This window comes from Salvelinus namaycush, chromosome 20 (genome assembly GCF_016432855.1).
Source record: "Salvelinus namaycush isolate Seneca chromosome 20, SaNama_1.0, whole genome shotgun sequence".
Classification (NCBI taxonomy): Eukaryota; Metazoa; Chordata; class Actinopteri; order Salmoniformes; family Salmonidae; genus Salvelinus; species Salvelinus namaycush.
The window spans coordinates 49632853-49648815 of NC_052326.1; the positions used below are offsets into that span (position 1 = coordinate 49632853).

General features: G+C 40.6%; 1 protein-coding gene across 1 annotated transcript; it reads right to left on the reverse strand.

Annotated features, from left to right (window-relative positions):
• Positions 1–290: 290 nt before the first annotated feature.
• On the reverse strand, positions 291–13629 carry LOC120065459 (deoxynucleotidyltransferase terminal-interacting protein 1-like). The gene is made up of 13 exons (XM_039016485.1): positions 13226–13629; positions 12786–12856; positions 12082–12178; positions 5820–5918; positions 5652–5720; positions 4960–5013; positions 4804–4865; positions 4500–4545; positions 4192–4250; positions 3960–4020; positions 1550–1621; positions 850–905; positions 291–606 (listed from the first exon to the last, which is right to left on the reverse strand). Exons 1-13 carry the CDS (start codon positions 13301–13303, stop codon positions 492–494), a joined length of 939 nt encoding a protein of 312 aa, XP_038872413.1. The 5' UTR covers positions 13304–13629; the 3' UTR covers positions 291–491.
• Between the last annotated feature and the right edge of the window lie 2334 nt (positions 13630–15963).

Consider the following 15963-nt stretch of genomic DNA (forward strand, 5'->3'; position numbering starts at 1 on the left):
TTAAATAAAGGTTACATTTTAAATATATATATATATTTAAAAAATGAAACACTTGGGAAAAAAATCTGTAATTGTATACAATGAGATCCAAAGCCACACGGGCAGAAAAGACATTGGCACTCTTGTACAGTCTCTCGTGATTTGATACGATTGATATATTCATTATTTCCGTGGTTTTCTACGGCTGTGTCAGAAATTGACATTTTACATTTGAGTAATTTAGCAGACTTTTACAGAAGCAATTATGGTTAAGTGTCTTGCTCAAGGGCACATTGACAGATTTCTCACCTAGTCAGCTCAGGATTTCAAACCAGTGACCTTTTGGTTACTGGCCCAATGCTTTTAACCGCTAGGCTACCTGCCGCCCACAAAATGGCACCCTATTCCCTTTAGTACACTACTTATGTCCAGGGCCAACAGGGCTCTGGTCAGCAGTAATGTATTATATAGGCTAGGGAATAGGGTACCATTTGTCAAGGTAGACTAGGACTCTATTCCTTCCCTGAACTCTGGACCTCCATGGCCTTCTGCATCTTCTCAATCATCCACCCGGGAACTGTGAAAGGCTTCAACTCAACTGGCGTCATTTTCAGGTCAGGGCAATCTCTTAAAAAAAAACACAACAGAATCATAATCTCACCCTGAAAACAGTGTAACCCCCTTCGGGCTTGATTTTAGCCTGGTCGTCCCAGATCTATTTGAGCTGTAGGCTATAGCCAATTTATCTGGGGTGACCAGGCTAGGCATGCCTGGTTTAAGAAGTGAATATCCATCAAAGATACTCCATTCAATGGCAGATGAATTGATACTTGTTGAGTAAAATGGGGGCCAACAAAACATCTTCCTTACTTGTAATCATTACTCAGAGAAAGGTCCTGCACATCCTCTTCAATAAGGAGATAGGCCTATAAAATTTGAAAATGTTTAGATCATGTTAGATTAGCTTACATTAGTTCATAGATTTAGCAGATCATACTTGTTTTTAAAAGGTGCAAATATGTAGAAATCTCTCCTACATTACCTGGTTGTTCAAATTCTATAATGTTTTGCCTAATTTCAGTTTGTGATAAAACAAGCAATTTATAGTGTAAAGGATCACATTAATCTTTTCAATAATCAAAAATATTGTATTTTAAGCTGATGGCCATTCACTCACTGCTCTAGAATAGTGAAATAAGGGTCAAGAGGGTGCTACTAAATTCATGTCTAAACGTAGTTCTTTGCCCTATGCCATTATGAATCAGATTCGACTAATCATTAGATAGGTCTCTAAATATTACAACCTTAGGGGCCTCTCGACCGAGTGGCGCAGTGGTCTAAGGCACTGCATCGCAGTGTTTGCGGTGTCACTACTGACCCGGGTTTGATCCCGGGTTTGTATTATAACTTTAATACGCTAGTACAGGCTAGAGATCTTGCGACCAGGCTAGAGATCTGCGACCAGGCTAGAGATCTGCGACCAGGCTAGAGATCTTGCGACTAGGCTAGAGATCTTGCGACCAGGCTAGAGATCTTGCGACCAGGCTAGAGTTGGATACAGAGCTCTTACCATCTTTCCACCTGTAGCTCTCATATGCTGTCTCTCTGCCAACCAGTGTTTGTCCTGGGCATCGGCAGCATACTGAAAACACACACAGACACAGTATTTTATTACTTTGCTGTAAGCTATGTAATGGTTTATGGTAGGGGAGAGGGGATGGTCGTCACACTCACAAGTTGGTTAGCATAATATAGCAGACAGGGAAAAAAACCTTCACAGCACATGGCCACTCCGGTTCCACATTTATTTTAGACTTTTTGATTTAATTGTATGTGCTCCTTTAATTCAGTTATTAGCTCCCAATGTACACATGAAATACAATTTATAAAAAAAATATTGCGTACTTCTAAATCTACAGGTTGTTGTGTAACCATAAGATAAAACATTACAAGGGGTCATCCACCTACAGGTAAATGCCAAATAAAGGAAACACCAACATGAAGTGTCTAAATATGGTGTTGAGCCAGAACAGCTTCAATGCACCTTGGCATAGATGCTACAAGTGTAGAACTCTATTGGAGGGATGCGACACCATTCTTCCACGAGATATTCCATCATTTAGTGTTTCGTTGAAGGTGGTGGAAAACACTCTAGAATCTTCCATAAAGTGTTCAGTTGGGTTGACATCTGGTGACAGACGGCCAGGGCATATGGTTTAGATTTGTTTTATGCTCATCGAACAATTCCTTGACCACTCTTGCCCCTGGAAGAGACCCCTCCCATCAGAATATAAATTATTCACCATAGCTGATCTCACAGAATGGCTGTGTATTTCTTGGGGTTTACCCTGCCCTCAAAACCATCAGAGCTGCCAGAACCTTCATTTCCTCAAGTGTTTCCATTATTTTGGCAGTTACCTGTAGGTCACCTATCAAGCTGAAGAGATAGCAGACCTTGGCTTGCCAGAGGCTTTTTTTCAGCCGATTATGACTGCTGCCCAGATGTCCAAAGGGTGGTTTTTGAGTTGGATTATTTGTTTGCTGAGAACGTGTGCTTTCCACAGAACCTACCTAAGGGTATATGCCATAGGAGATCCGCAACAGGATCCCTACGTACATCCAAATGAAAACGGGATGATTCTGACATGGAAATGCCGGCCAACATACACTACATGACCAAAAGTATGTGGACACCTGCTCGTTGAACATCTCATTCCAAAATCATGGGCATTAATACAGAGTTGGCCCCCTCTTTGCTGCTATAACAGCCTCCAATCTTCTAGGAAGGCTTTCCACTAGATGTTGGAACATTGCTGCGGGGACTTGCTTCCATTCAACTACAAGAGCATTAGTGAGGTTGGGCGATTAGGCCTGGCTGGCAGTCGGCGTACCAATTCATCCCAAAGGTGTTCGATGGGGTTGAGGTCAGGGCTCTGTGCAAGCCAGTCAAGTTCGTCCACACCGATCTTGACAAACAATTTCTGTATTGACCTTGCTTTGTGCATGGGGACATTGTCATGCTGAAACAGGAAAGGGCCTTCCCCAAACTGTTGCCACAAAGTTGGAAGCACAGAATCGTCTAGGATGTCATTGTATGCTGTAGCATTAAGATTTCCCTTCACTGGAACTAAGGGGCCTAGCCCGAACCATGAGAAACAGCCCCAGACCATTATTCCTCTTCCATCAAACTTTACAGTTGGCACTATGCAGTCGGGCAGGTAGCGTTCTCCTGGCATCTGCCAAACCCAGATTCGTCCGTCGGACTGACAGATGGTGAAGCGTGATTCATAACTCCAGAGAACGCGTTTCCACTGCTCCAGAGTCGGAAAGGTGGCATCCTATGACAGTGCTACGTTGAAAGTCACTGAGCTCTTCAGTAAGGCCCTTCTACTGCCAATGTTTATCTATGGAGATTGCATGGCAACGGGTGTGGCTGAAATAGCTGAAGCCAGTAATTTGAAGGGGTGTCCACATACTTTTGCATATATAGTGTATATCGCTTTGGATTCTGCATTTAGTGCTTATTAAACCTTCTAGATGATGCAGAGCAAATTCATTTATTTTACAACTGTTTGATATACAACCACATGTACATCCTGCATTTATTATCGCCTGACGGAGAGAGCAAGAGAGAGAGCAAGAGAAAGCGAGAGAGAGCGAGCGAGGAACACAATGAAACCCAACCAAACCGTGAGAAAACAAAAAGAAAATCACTTGACATATTGGAAAGAAATAACAAAAAAACAGAGCAAACTAGAACCCATATTTATGTTTATTTATTTTCCCTTTTGTACTTTACCTATTTGCGCATAACATGATATCTGCAAAGTCTTTTTTATTTTGGAACTTTTGTGGGTGTAATGTTTACTGTTAATTTTTGTTTATTTCACTATTGTTTATTATCTACTTCACTTGCTTTGGCAATATTAACATGTGTTTCCTATTCCAATAAAGCCCTTAAATTGAATTGAGAGTGTTACCTTGAAGAGGTCAGCATGTTTGATGTAAATCCTTCCTCTGGTGCCACCCATTCCTAAAGCCCTACAATTAAGCAGGGATTTCAGGTTTCATTAGGAACATAATATAAAAAACAACAACGTAGACCAAGACAGTTGGTGGACCACGTTCCCATGTAACTCAATTTAATTCTCTTTTTTTTTGTGTGTGAGTCAATGAAACATTGTTAATACTCAACTTCCAATTTCCACTTACTTATTTGCTCTGGACCCAAGAACAAATGTGCTCCCTTCATTCAGTCTGGAAGGGTCCCACTGTAGAATATGAAAACATTGTATTATATAGGGGAAATGTATCATACTCAAATCCATGGAACAGAAAGTTTTTAAAAAATCAAATTATTATGTTGCTTTCACTCAAAAAAGACAGTTTGTGATCTTTAAAGATGCTAGAATGCATGAGGGAAACTTGTTATAAGTGTATGGTATAATTGATAAATTACTATTGCATTCAGCCATTATCATATAACTAATTAATAGAAGCAATAACATATAAACTCTTACCTTAGGTCCCTCACGCTTTATGGACTCTGATGTCTTGGGCTTAGGCCTACAGAACATGCATGTGGATCACAGAATTTTACATGTTTGAATATTCACGTTAATCTAGATTTCCATTGAAGAAATATGGGACGACAATGTTTTATTTCCCCTTTATTTAACTAGACTAAGTAGCGTCACTTGCATGTGAATTAGAGTTTGAGCATTCATGCAGCAGTGATTTTACATGTAGGTTTTGATAATGAAAACAACTGCTCACTGACAGCAAGGTGAAAACACGTGTTGTCGAACAGGAGCGCATACTCACACATTACTATACATAGTAGGCTTGAAAGTGGAACCGACAGGAGCTGTCATGCGCCCTTTCCGCTGGGAGACAGACATTGTCATATTGTCAGTTACTCTGCGTTTTGGGTTTATTATTGTTGATGAAGGATTATTCTACAAGGGCAGACTAGTTTACCTTCTTTGGAACAGGGCTGGTTCTTTGACTGGACTCATCCTCCAGTTTCACCCGCTGCAAGAAAAGAGATATTGTCACTGAAGTGGAAGAGACAGCGATAGCATTATATCCTTATTTTCCCTCCAAGAACTTCATTCAAGATGTGGAGGTAATAAGACTAATGCAATGAGGAAAACACTCATTCATACTTCCAGCCGGCATCCTCACATTTAAAAAAAATGTTACCTTTATTTAACTAGGCAAGTCAGTTAAGAACAAATTCTTATTTACAAAGACGGCCAAAACCCGGACGACACTGGGCCAATTGTGCGCCGCCCTATGGGACTCCCAATCACGGCAGGTTGTGATACAGCCTGGGATGAGATGCAATGCCTTAGACCGTTGCGCCACAACATCCCTTTTTTGAAGCGTAAATCAGTGTCATGTTCACTTAAAATCTGGAACTTCACTTATGATGACAACTAGATTTAAGTTATGTGAGACTTGGACTCATTCTAGATGAGTGTTTCTGCAATATATCTCACATCCCATCTCCTCGCCTCCTTCTCAACCATATTGGAGGAGAAGGGCCAAGGTTCCTACCCTCCCCTCCAATGCACTTTGAGGTAAAGAAAGAGGAATGTGAGGAATTGAGGAAAGATGTATTGAGAAAGAGCCATCATGATCTTCACTCCTTTAAAATCTTCCTTTACCTTGACTGGAGGCTCAGGGCCGGGTCTTGCCACTGCCGATTTCTCCCCGTCTGAGAAGAGCTGTTTGGCCTGACCATGGACAGGAACATTACTCATAGATGTCTCTGTGCATTAACCACAGAACCTAAACACTGACACTTCTTGAAAAACATTTAGTTGGCATCTTACATTTTCCAAGCAGTTTCTGCAGGCTTCTCGGATCAGCTGCTCGGTCTGGACGTCCTCTTCTAAGTTCTCCTTCACGTTGCTGGCTGCTTTCTCGAAAAACTGTCGCAAAGAAACAAAAAAAGATTGCCACCTCTGTTTTCAGTACTCCAGCACCTTACCCGTTTGAGGATAACAACACTGAGGCTTTTTTGTTTTATGAGATTAGAGAGCATATTGGAAGGGATTATAGACCATTTCTCCATACAGAATCTTTCCACATCCTTGATCTCCTTCGTCTGTACTTATGGACTGCTGAGAGCTCTATTTTCATGTAATTTGACCATAGCACTGCCTGGAGTTTGATAAAAGGCATTGGTTTTTGGACTGGAATCGGTGCTATGATCAGATGACATCTTTGGCTACACACCAGTGGTGGGTTTGGAAGCATACGCAGAAAAGTACCTCGTACTTACGGTAAAATATGGTGGTGGGTCTTGTACGTTATGGGGCTATTTTACTTCCACTGGTCCTGGGGCTTTTGTTAAGGTCAACAGCATCATTAATGTTACCAAGTACCAGGACATTTTAGATCCAAAACCTGGTTACCTCTAACAGGTGGCTGAGGAGGGTGCTAAAGTATTGAAAACAGAGGTGCCAATAATGAGAAGGGTGCTGGTGTATTGAAAACACGGGTGCAAAAATGAGGAGAGTGCTACAGAGTATTTAAAATAGGGGTGTCAATAATTTCGACTCCTATCTTTTTTAGATGTGTTTATTACTTGCCAAACAAAATATATTCCTTGTTAGTATAAAATAATATAATTTCCCAATTTTTTGGAGCACATATATCTCAGTATTTGCATTATTTATGTTATACAGTCTTCTTTTCCTCATCTTGATCAAGGGTGCCAATAATTATGGACCTGACTGTATGTATGCATGTACAGTACCAGTCAAATGTTTGGACACACCTATTCATTCAAGGGTTTTTATTTTTACTATTTTCTACATCAAAACTATGAAATAACACATATGGAATCGTGTAGTAACCAAAAAAAGTGTTAAACAAATCAACATATTTTCTATTTCAGATTCTTCAAAGTAGGCACCCTTTGCCATGATGACAGCTTTGCACACTCTTGGCATTCTCTCAACCAGCTTCATGAGGTAGTCACCTGGAATGCATTTCAATTAACAGGTGTGCCTTGTTAAAAGTTAATTTGCGGTATTTCTTTCCTTCTTAATGCGTTTGAGCCAATCAGTTGTGTTGTGACAAGGTAGGGGTGGTATCAGAGGTGTGGACACGAGTCACATGACTTGGGCTCGAGTCAGACTCGAGTCACAAATATGATGAATTGCAACTTGACTTTAACACCAATGACTCGTGACTTGACTTGTACTTAAGCCTCATGACTAGACCTGACTTGATACCCTCCTCAAGCCCAGATATTACAAATGATGCTAATAAAAAAGTGTGCAGCGCATCAACTCTTCATTTAACGGATAACAGTTTGAATCGGACACCAGCCAATCAAATTGTGCCAGCTGAGAAAAAGTTGTGCGTGGCAGTGCAGAGGAACATCGGAGGTGAATTCAGATGGAGCCCTTGAAAGATGATACTCAAAATTATTATTTTTGGATATAAAGACGATGCTGTATCAACAAAAAACGGATTGCAACTTGCAAAACATGCGGGAAGAAAATTACAGACGGGGGCGCAACAATTTCCAACTTTGTTCGACATTTGAAGCTGCACAAAGAACGGTAAGTCATGGCTAATATAGCCGAGAGCCATTTTTTAAATTACTTTACTAGTGTATCATGTAGGCTAACGTAACGTTAAATCAATGAGCCTCCACACAGTCAGTCAGTGCGGGAACATGATAATTGCACCCAAGATTAGCCTACTTCCTGCCTGATGTTACTGCTGTTCCTAAAACCATTGACATACGTTAGCCTATCGTAACCACACAGAGAGAGTGTGTGTGTGTGTGTGTTAAGGATGGGCGATTGTGTACAAGCCTACATCACCCGATTGCGCCACATAGCGATCCTCGATAGTCAATCACTATTGGGGGGGGGGGGTCTTTCCCATGGCTACCCATGTATTTCCATGGGAATATAATGTTTATTTGGAAAGTAATAAAATGTATAGCTATTTTTAAAAGCATTCATGATTTCCGTAAATGTAATATGCTAACTATTACTCGTTAAAAATATGAAATGGTGTTACATTTGGTGAAGAGCACATTATGACTTGTTTAGGACTCGAAACTCAAAAGTTTAGGACTTGAGACTTGACTCGGACTTGCCTGTCTTGACTTGGGACTTGAGTGGTAAGACTTGAGACTTACAAAACAATGACTTGTCCCACCTCTGGGTGGTATATGGAAGATGGTCTTTTACCAAATAGGGCTAAGTCCATATTATGGCAAGAACAGCTCAAATAAGCAAAGAGAAACGACAGTCCATCATTACTTTAAGTCAATCCGAAAATTTCAAGAACTTTGAACGTTTCTTCAAGCACAGTCGCAAAAACCATCAAGCTCTATGATGAAACTGGCTCTCATGAGGACCGCCACAGGAAAGGAAGACCCAGAGTTACCTCTGCTGCATAGAAACCAATACTAAAGGACACCAATAAGAAGAAGAGGCTTGCTTGGGTCCAGAAACATGAGCAATGGACATTAGACCAGTGAAAATCTGTCCTTTGGTCTGATGAGTCCAAATTGTTAATTTTTGGTTCCAACCGCTGTGTCTTTGTGAGACGCAGAGGAGGTGAAAGGATGACCTCCGCATGTGTGATTTAGAGGTCGACCGATTATGATTTTTTAATGCCGATACCGATACCGATTATTGGAGGACAAAAAAAGCCGATACCGATTAATCGTCCGATAAAAAAAAGATGTATTTATATATATATATATATATCATACACACACACACATTTTTGTAATAATGACAATTGCAACAATACTGAATGAACAATGAACACTTTTATTTTAACTTAATATAATACATAAATAAAATCAATTTAGTCTCAAATAACATGAAAACATATGTTAAAACGAACCACCAGCTTTCATGGGTCTTCAATATTCCCAGTTAAGTTTTAGGTTGTAGTGCAGATAGCAGAGCTTGTCTGCATGGCCCCCTGTCAGTCTGCTCCTCCGCGAAACACAGACCTTATTTGAAGTAGATCAAGACATTCTCTATGGAAGACATGAATGGTAAAATAACGAAGGAACCCCTTTCAAGTTATTACAGGAATTATAACGCGTCGACTATTTCTCTCTAAACCATATACCTTTGACTAATCTGGAAACTGACCTCGAAAACAAAATGTTTATTCCGTTCCGTATTTTATCTAACGGGTGGCATCCATGAGTCTAAATATTCCTGTTACATTGCACAACCTTCAATGTTATGTCATAATTACGTACAATTCTGGCAAATTAGTTCGCAAAGAGCCAGGCGGCCCAAACTGTTGCATATACCCTGACTCTGCGTGCAATGAACGCAAGAGAAATTACACAATTTCACCTGGTTAATATTGCCTGCTAACCTGGATTTATTTTAGCTAAATATGCAGGTTTAAAAATATATACTTGTGTATTGATTTTAAGAAAGGCATTGATGTTTATGGTTAAGTACACACTGGAGCAATGACAGTCATTGATTGATTGTTTTTTTATAAGATAAGTGTAATGCTAGCTAGCAACTTACCTTAGCTTACTGCATTCGCGTAACATGCAGGCTCCTCGTGGAGTGCAATGTAATCAGGTGTTAGAGCATTGGACTAGTTAACTGTAAGGTTGCAAGATTGGATCCCCCGAGCTGACAAGATTAAGAATCAGTCGTTCTGCCTCGTTCCTAGGCCGTCATTGAAAATAAGAATGTGTTCTTAACTGACTTGCCTAGTTAAATAAAGATTAAATAAAAGGTGTAAAAAAATAAATAATAATATTCGGCAAATCGGCGCCCAAAAATACCGATTTCCGATTGTTATGAAAACTTGAAATCGGCCCTAATTAAATCGGCCATTCCGATTAATCGGTCGACCTCTAGTGTGGTTCCCACCATGAAGCATGGAGGAGATGTGATGGTGCTTTGCCGGTGACACTGTCAGTGATTTATTTAGAATTCAAGGCAGACTTAACCAGCATGTCTACCACAGCATTCTGCAGCGATACGCCATCCCATCTGGTTTGCGCTTAGTGGGACTATCATTTGTTTTTCAACAGGACAATGACCCAAAACACACCACCTCCAGGCTGTGTAAGGGCTATTTGACCAAGAAGGAGAGTGATGGAGTGCTGCATCAGATGACCTGGCCTCCACAATCACCCAACCTCAACCTAATGAGATGGTTTGGGATGAGTTGGACCACAGAGTGAAGTTAAAGCAGCCAACAAGTGCTCAGCATATGTGGAAACTCATTCAAGACTGTTGGAAAAGCATTCCTCATGAAGCTGGTTGAGAGAATACCAAGCGTGTGCAAAGCTGTCATCAAGGCAAAGGGTGGCTACTTTGAAGAATCTCAAATATATTTTGATTTGTTTAACACTTTTTTGTTTACTACATGATTCCATGTGTGTTATTTCATCGTTTTGACGTCTTCACTATTATTCTACAATGTAGTAAAGATAAAGAAAAACCCTTGAACGAGTAGGTGTGTCCAAACTTTTGACTGGTACTGTATATATCCTAATTCTGACATTACTTTGGAGCCACAGGTAGCCTCGAGGTTAGAGCGTTGAGCAAGACAATTAACCCTAATTGCTCCAGGGGCGCTGTACAACGGTGACCCTGGCCGTGACCCCACTCCCTGCGGGTGTCTCAGGGGAAGTTGGGATATGCAAGAAACACATTTACACTTGTGTGCAACAGGACAAATAAACTCAGCAAAAAAAGAAATGTCCCTTTTTCAGGACTCTGTCTTTCAAAGATAATTCGTAAAAACCCAAATAACTTCACAGATCTTCATTGTAAAGGGTTTAAACACTGTTTCCCATGCTTGTTCAATGAACCATAAACAATTAATGAACATGCACCTGTGGAACAGTCGTTAAGACACTAACAGCTTACAGACGGTAAGTAATTAAGGTCACAGTTATGAAAACCTAGGACACTAAAAAGGCCTTTCTACTGACTGAAAAACACCAAAAGAAAGATGCCCAGGGTCCCTGCTCATCTGCGTGAACGTGCCTTAGGCATGCTGCAAGGAGGCATGAGGACTCACACCTGCGGGACAGGTACAAGATGGCAACAACAACTGCCCGAGTTCCACTAGGAACGCACAATCCCTCCATCAGTGCTCAGACTGTCCACAATAGGCTGAGAGAGGCTGGAGTGAGGGCTTGTAAGCCTGTTGTAAGGCAGATCCTCACCAGACATCACCGGCAACAACGTCGTCTATGGGCACAAACCCACCGTCGCTGGACCAGACAGGACTGGCAAAAAGTGCTCTTCACTGACGAGTCGCGGTTTTGTCTCACTAGGGGTGATGGTCGGATTCGCGTTTATCGTCGAAGGAATGAGCGTTACACCGAGGCCTGTACTCTGGAGCGGGATTGATTTGGAGGTGGAGGGTCCGTCATGGTCTGGGGCGGTGTGTCACAGCATCATCGGACTGAGCTTGTCGCCATTGCAGGCAATCTCAACACTGAGCGTTACAGGGAAGACATCCTCCTCCCTCATGTGGTACCCTTCCTGCAGGCTCATCCTGTCATGACCCTCCAGAATGACAATGCCACTAGTCATACTGTTCGTTCTGTGCGTGATTTCCTGCAAGACAGGAATGTCAGTGTTCTGCCATGGCCAGCGAAGAGCCCGGATCTCAATCCCATTGAGCACGTCTGGGACCTGTTGGATCGGAGGGTGAGGGCTAGGGCCATTCCCCCCAGAAATGTCCAGGTGCCTTGGTGGAAGAGTGGGGTAACATCTCACAGCAAGAGCTGGCAAATCTGTTGCAGTCCATGAGGAGGAGATGCACTGCAGTACTTAATGCAGCTGGTGGCCACACCAGATACTGACTGTTACTTTTGATTTTGACCCCCCCTTTGTTCAGGGACACATTAATCCATTTCTGTTAGTTACACGTCTGTGGAACTTGTTCAGTTTATGTCTCAGTTTTTGAATCTTGTTATGTTCATACAAATATTTAAACATGTTAAGTTTGCTGAAAATAAACACAGTTGACAGTGAGAGGACGTTTCTTTTTTTGCTGAGTTTATAAGCACCCCCCCCCCCCAAAAAAATGATGTATATACAGCAGACTCACCTTCATGTATTTTCTGAAGACTCCCATAATGTCCTCATTGAAGCTGGGCTGTAGAACTGTTCGCAAGAGGTCCATGGATATAACAGGGTCTGTGTAGCTAGATGCACAATGACACTACCAGCTATAGCGCACCTTTTATATAATCGGTCTGGAAAGACACTCAACAAAACACATCGTCATCACAGTTTCTGCTCGATCTTAACTTTACAATATTAGACATTCACAATATTTGGTTTTGTATCAAAGAGATTCTCCTGTATTTTGTATACTTATTAGCCAGTCGTAGTAGTTCTAAAAGTAGAGCTCGTGCACCCTGAAAATTGCGTACTGTCACATTATGTTCACCACTTCATTTCGCTCTCTCGCTCTGCTGTTAGTGCATCTTGCTAGCTGTCACTCATATGGCGAGGGGCTGATTGCTCATTGGTTGAAATCGATGCGGGGGAAAATACTGCAGTACATCTTCCAGAAAAACAGTCGCTTTAAAAACGTGGGCTTTCATGGCTAATTAAGGTAAGACAGTAATTATGTTCATAGATGATGCATGTATGAACTACACATTGACACATCCAGCTCAAAGCGGGAGGTTTAAAAAAAATACTAAGTTATTGCCAAAGTTTAGGAGCATGTCTTTAAAAGCAGACCAACAATACTCAAATGTGTTTTTGTTGGTGTACTGTCCCTTTAACAGTCAGTCAACTTACCTCATGGTCATCTGTGAGCGTCTGCCCCGGCGGTAGACCTGTCTGTGTTTTATCATGATGTTCCATGGATTCTGGAAGAAGAGGCCAAAGGATGCGCAGAGTCATTGAATGTCAGCTGAGTCATCAACTCATTCCCATCACATGAATTAGGGTGTGTTGACAACTACTTTTCCGATTTTTACACATTCCCCTATGTTAAGAGACATTTGAAATGTTAGTTAGATATACATTTGAATGACAACTATAACTTGCTGAACTTCTCAACTAGCTGATAGTTAAAACGACAATCGCCATCGAATCACTTCCAGGCACGATCGGAATGAGCTCGAGCGGTCAATCTACTAAATGTCACATTCAGTTGTTCACATTGTTTAACTGTGTAGGAATCACACTTCGTAACTGTAATAATTTAGCAATTTTAATGCATGCTCAGAGCTCACCATAGTTTGTATGGGCGGCTGTTCAACAGCATCTTGTTGAAGCCAGTCCCTCCGTCCCTCACCTCGATGGGCACCCATTTGGCAACAGCCCTTTTGGTATCTGGATGGATGGAGTGTGACGATTGATCCACGAGGACGGTAAAAGGTTGAAACCGCGACAACTATTTTTGATCCCTTTTGACGAGGTTGTTACAGAAGTGTGCAATGCTCAAATTGGGCTTGATTATTTTTATTTCAACAGGCTAAAACTATCCAGATGCTTATTTAAATGCGCGGTGGCAAATTACGTCGAGTATTTTTTTACAGAATATTCTAGCATTCAAAAGAAACCATTATCCTCTTTTCTAACCACATTGTTGTTTTAAAGAGCATGGGTGTTTTTCAAGAAACCAAAGCGAACTCTGTACCGCCATCTATTGCACGGGAGGAACAAAAATGTATTTAGCGCACGCGTAAAAGCTACGTAGGCGTGTCCGTGCGACGGAGGCTTTGAACCTTTGCAGCCGCCATATTTGTAGGGGCTTTCAGAAGCAACTAATGACCATCAGCGTTTGGAATATACTGACTATTGCGCTCTATCATCTGTTTTGTCTCTTAACATTTAGGTTGTAGTGACTAGCATTGCAGTATACATTTTTATTTCACTAAAGTAATATGTAGTAATGCAACAACTATGGCATAATGTACAGGTATGTAATATTTTCCAAGAGATGGCTCTGGGGAACCTTTAGGGGGTTCAAAGCCCAAAACATGGGATGTCAGCAGACCAGTCAGCATCTTGAAGAGAACCTAAAAAGTACAGCTACGGTATGGTAGTTTATTAGAAATGCAAACAACATACATGGTTTGACACATTTTACTGGGAACAAATATGATTCAGCGCATCTGTATGCTTGTTCCAATGGAGAAACATTGATAATCTACTCAGAGAAGACTAGGAAGATTAATGAATGAATTCAGCACAGACAGTATTTACATTCTCCTTATTCTTGCCCATAGGAATCACATTGAGAAAAACATTCATGGCATTACAAATGTTCTACAGACAATAAATTACCATAAGGGTAAACAGGGATAAATACATGTACTCATACTTTATGTAAAAAGTCTATGAACTGATTTAAGAATAAACATTTTTATGATTTAAGTGTCAAAAGTGTCATGCAAAATAAATTCCAAACATACAATCTGCTCTTACTAGGAAAAAATAAAATAAAAAGAATTATAAAAATAAACTCAAGGAGTAATTTTGCTGGTTACACCTTATCCATTACTGATGCAATCATACACAAGTCTACTTTTAGATTCAAGATAGATTTTTTTCTTCTTTTAATAACACTTTGGTTTAGATTAAAACAATTTCTATGTGATAAACTGTATAATACATAAACATATCTTAAAATTATGTTAAATGAACTCAAATAAAAAAAACAGAAGACAACATTCAATAGGTTTTTTTTTTTCTTTCATCAGAGCTCAATACAATTGTGTAACAGAGAAAAATAACAATTCATACCAATTTTCTGTACAATATCTACAATTTGTTTTGCTGGTGACAGAAACATACTAGGATCAGGGTATGTGACTGGTGCTCAATGCTCAAATGACAAAGAACGAATTGCTAGAGTTTGTATCCAGGTTCTGGGGCGCGATGCCAGACTTACTGTAGTACGTATTATGTTCAAAGAGCAAGATGACCACCATACATTTTCAACAGCATAAACAGATCTTTGTCTTATCCTACAGCCTTATGCCTGCAATCATTGTAGTTCTCTATAAAAAAAACTCACTACTAAGTATATACAAATGGGGCAAAGGCAAGTGATGCTATCTAGAAGAAACTATGTCTAAGCTCATTGTACAAAGCATTCGGGCTATAGATGAGAGCATATGCTGAGATGACAGTCAGTGCCTGATAATCATAGTTTACAAGGACAGAGACACATTTGTCATACGATGGAGGAATTGTACAATAACATTTGTCTTTCATCTTGTTTTTTTATACATTAATTCTCTCCCCTCGATGACTGAGGCCGAAGTGAGGCTCTTGGTTGGGGTTGCGTCCCAAAGGGCAATCTAGTCCCTATATAGGGCACTTCTTTTGACCAGAGCCTAAAATTTGGGCACTACAGAGGGTATAGAGTGCCATGTCGGACGCAAGGCATCATGACCTTATGTTTTGCCTTTTCAATTTTACATTCATTGTGCTGCCCAGTGATGCGTTCTAATCTCATACTGGTGTAAACATATACAAAAAATACAATTGAGATTGGAGGGATTAAAAACAACGTAACTAATCTATTTTTCTATGCCATCCTACAATGTGAAAACACCACAACCAAGGTTGAACACAATCTACATTTTTTCTATGTTTAAAGAGGGTATAATTTTACATCAGATATAATTTCATTTAGTGCTTTTCTTTATTTTAAAAGAGGTGGGTTAGGGCTCTAAGGGAAGGGACACATTTTGCTCAAGCCAGTTCAACTCCTTTCGTAGTTGTTACTTTGGACTTACATATAGCGCAGGGGGAAAATAAGAATAATTCAGCTGTTGTTCGAGCCAATGGTTTACAACATATTGCCATTTTAAGATGTATTAAAGGCCTGTATTTTGCGTGTATCGGGAAAGCGGTTAACAATTTGATGAGCTTTCTTCAACCGCAGATATGGAAACGGTGCATGGACTTGGACAGGGCCAATATGGAACTACTACTCTCTGGTATTTCTGACCTGCAT

Coding starts and splice junctions, on each gene's coding strand:
- LOC120065459 (XM_039016485.1), bottom strand. CDS start 13,303: ATGGGTGCCCATCGAGGTGAGGGACGGAGGGACTGGCTTCAACAAGAT. Junction 5,919..12,081: donor TCTTCAGAAAATACATGAAG/GTGAGTCTGCTG, acceptor TCTTTGCGACAG/TTTTTCGAGAAAGCAGCCAG. Junction 4,866..4,959: donor CCAGCCCTGTTCCAAAGAAG/GTAAACTAGTCT, acceptor TCTGTCTCCCAG/CGGAAAGGGCGCATGACAGC.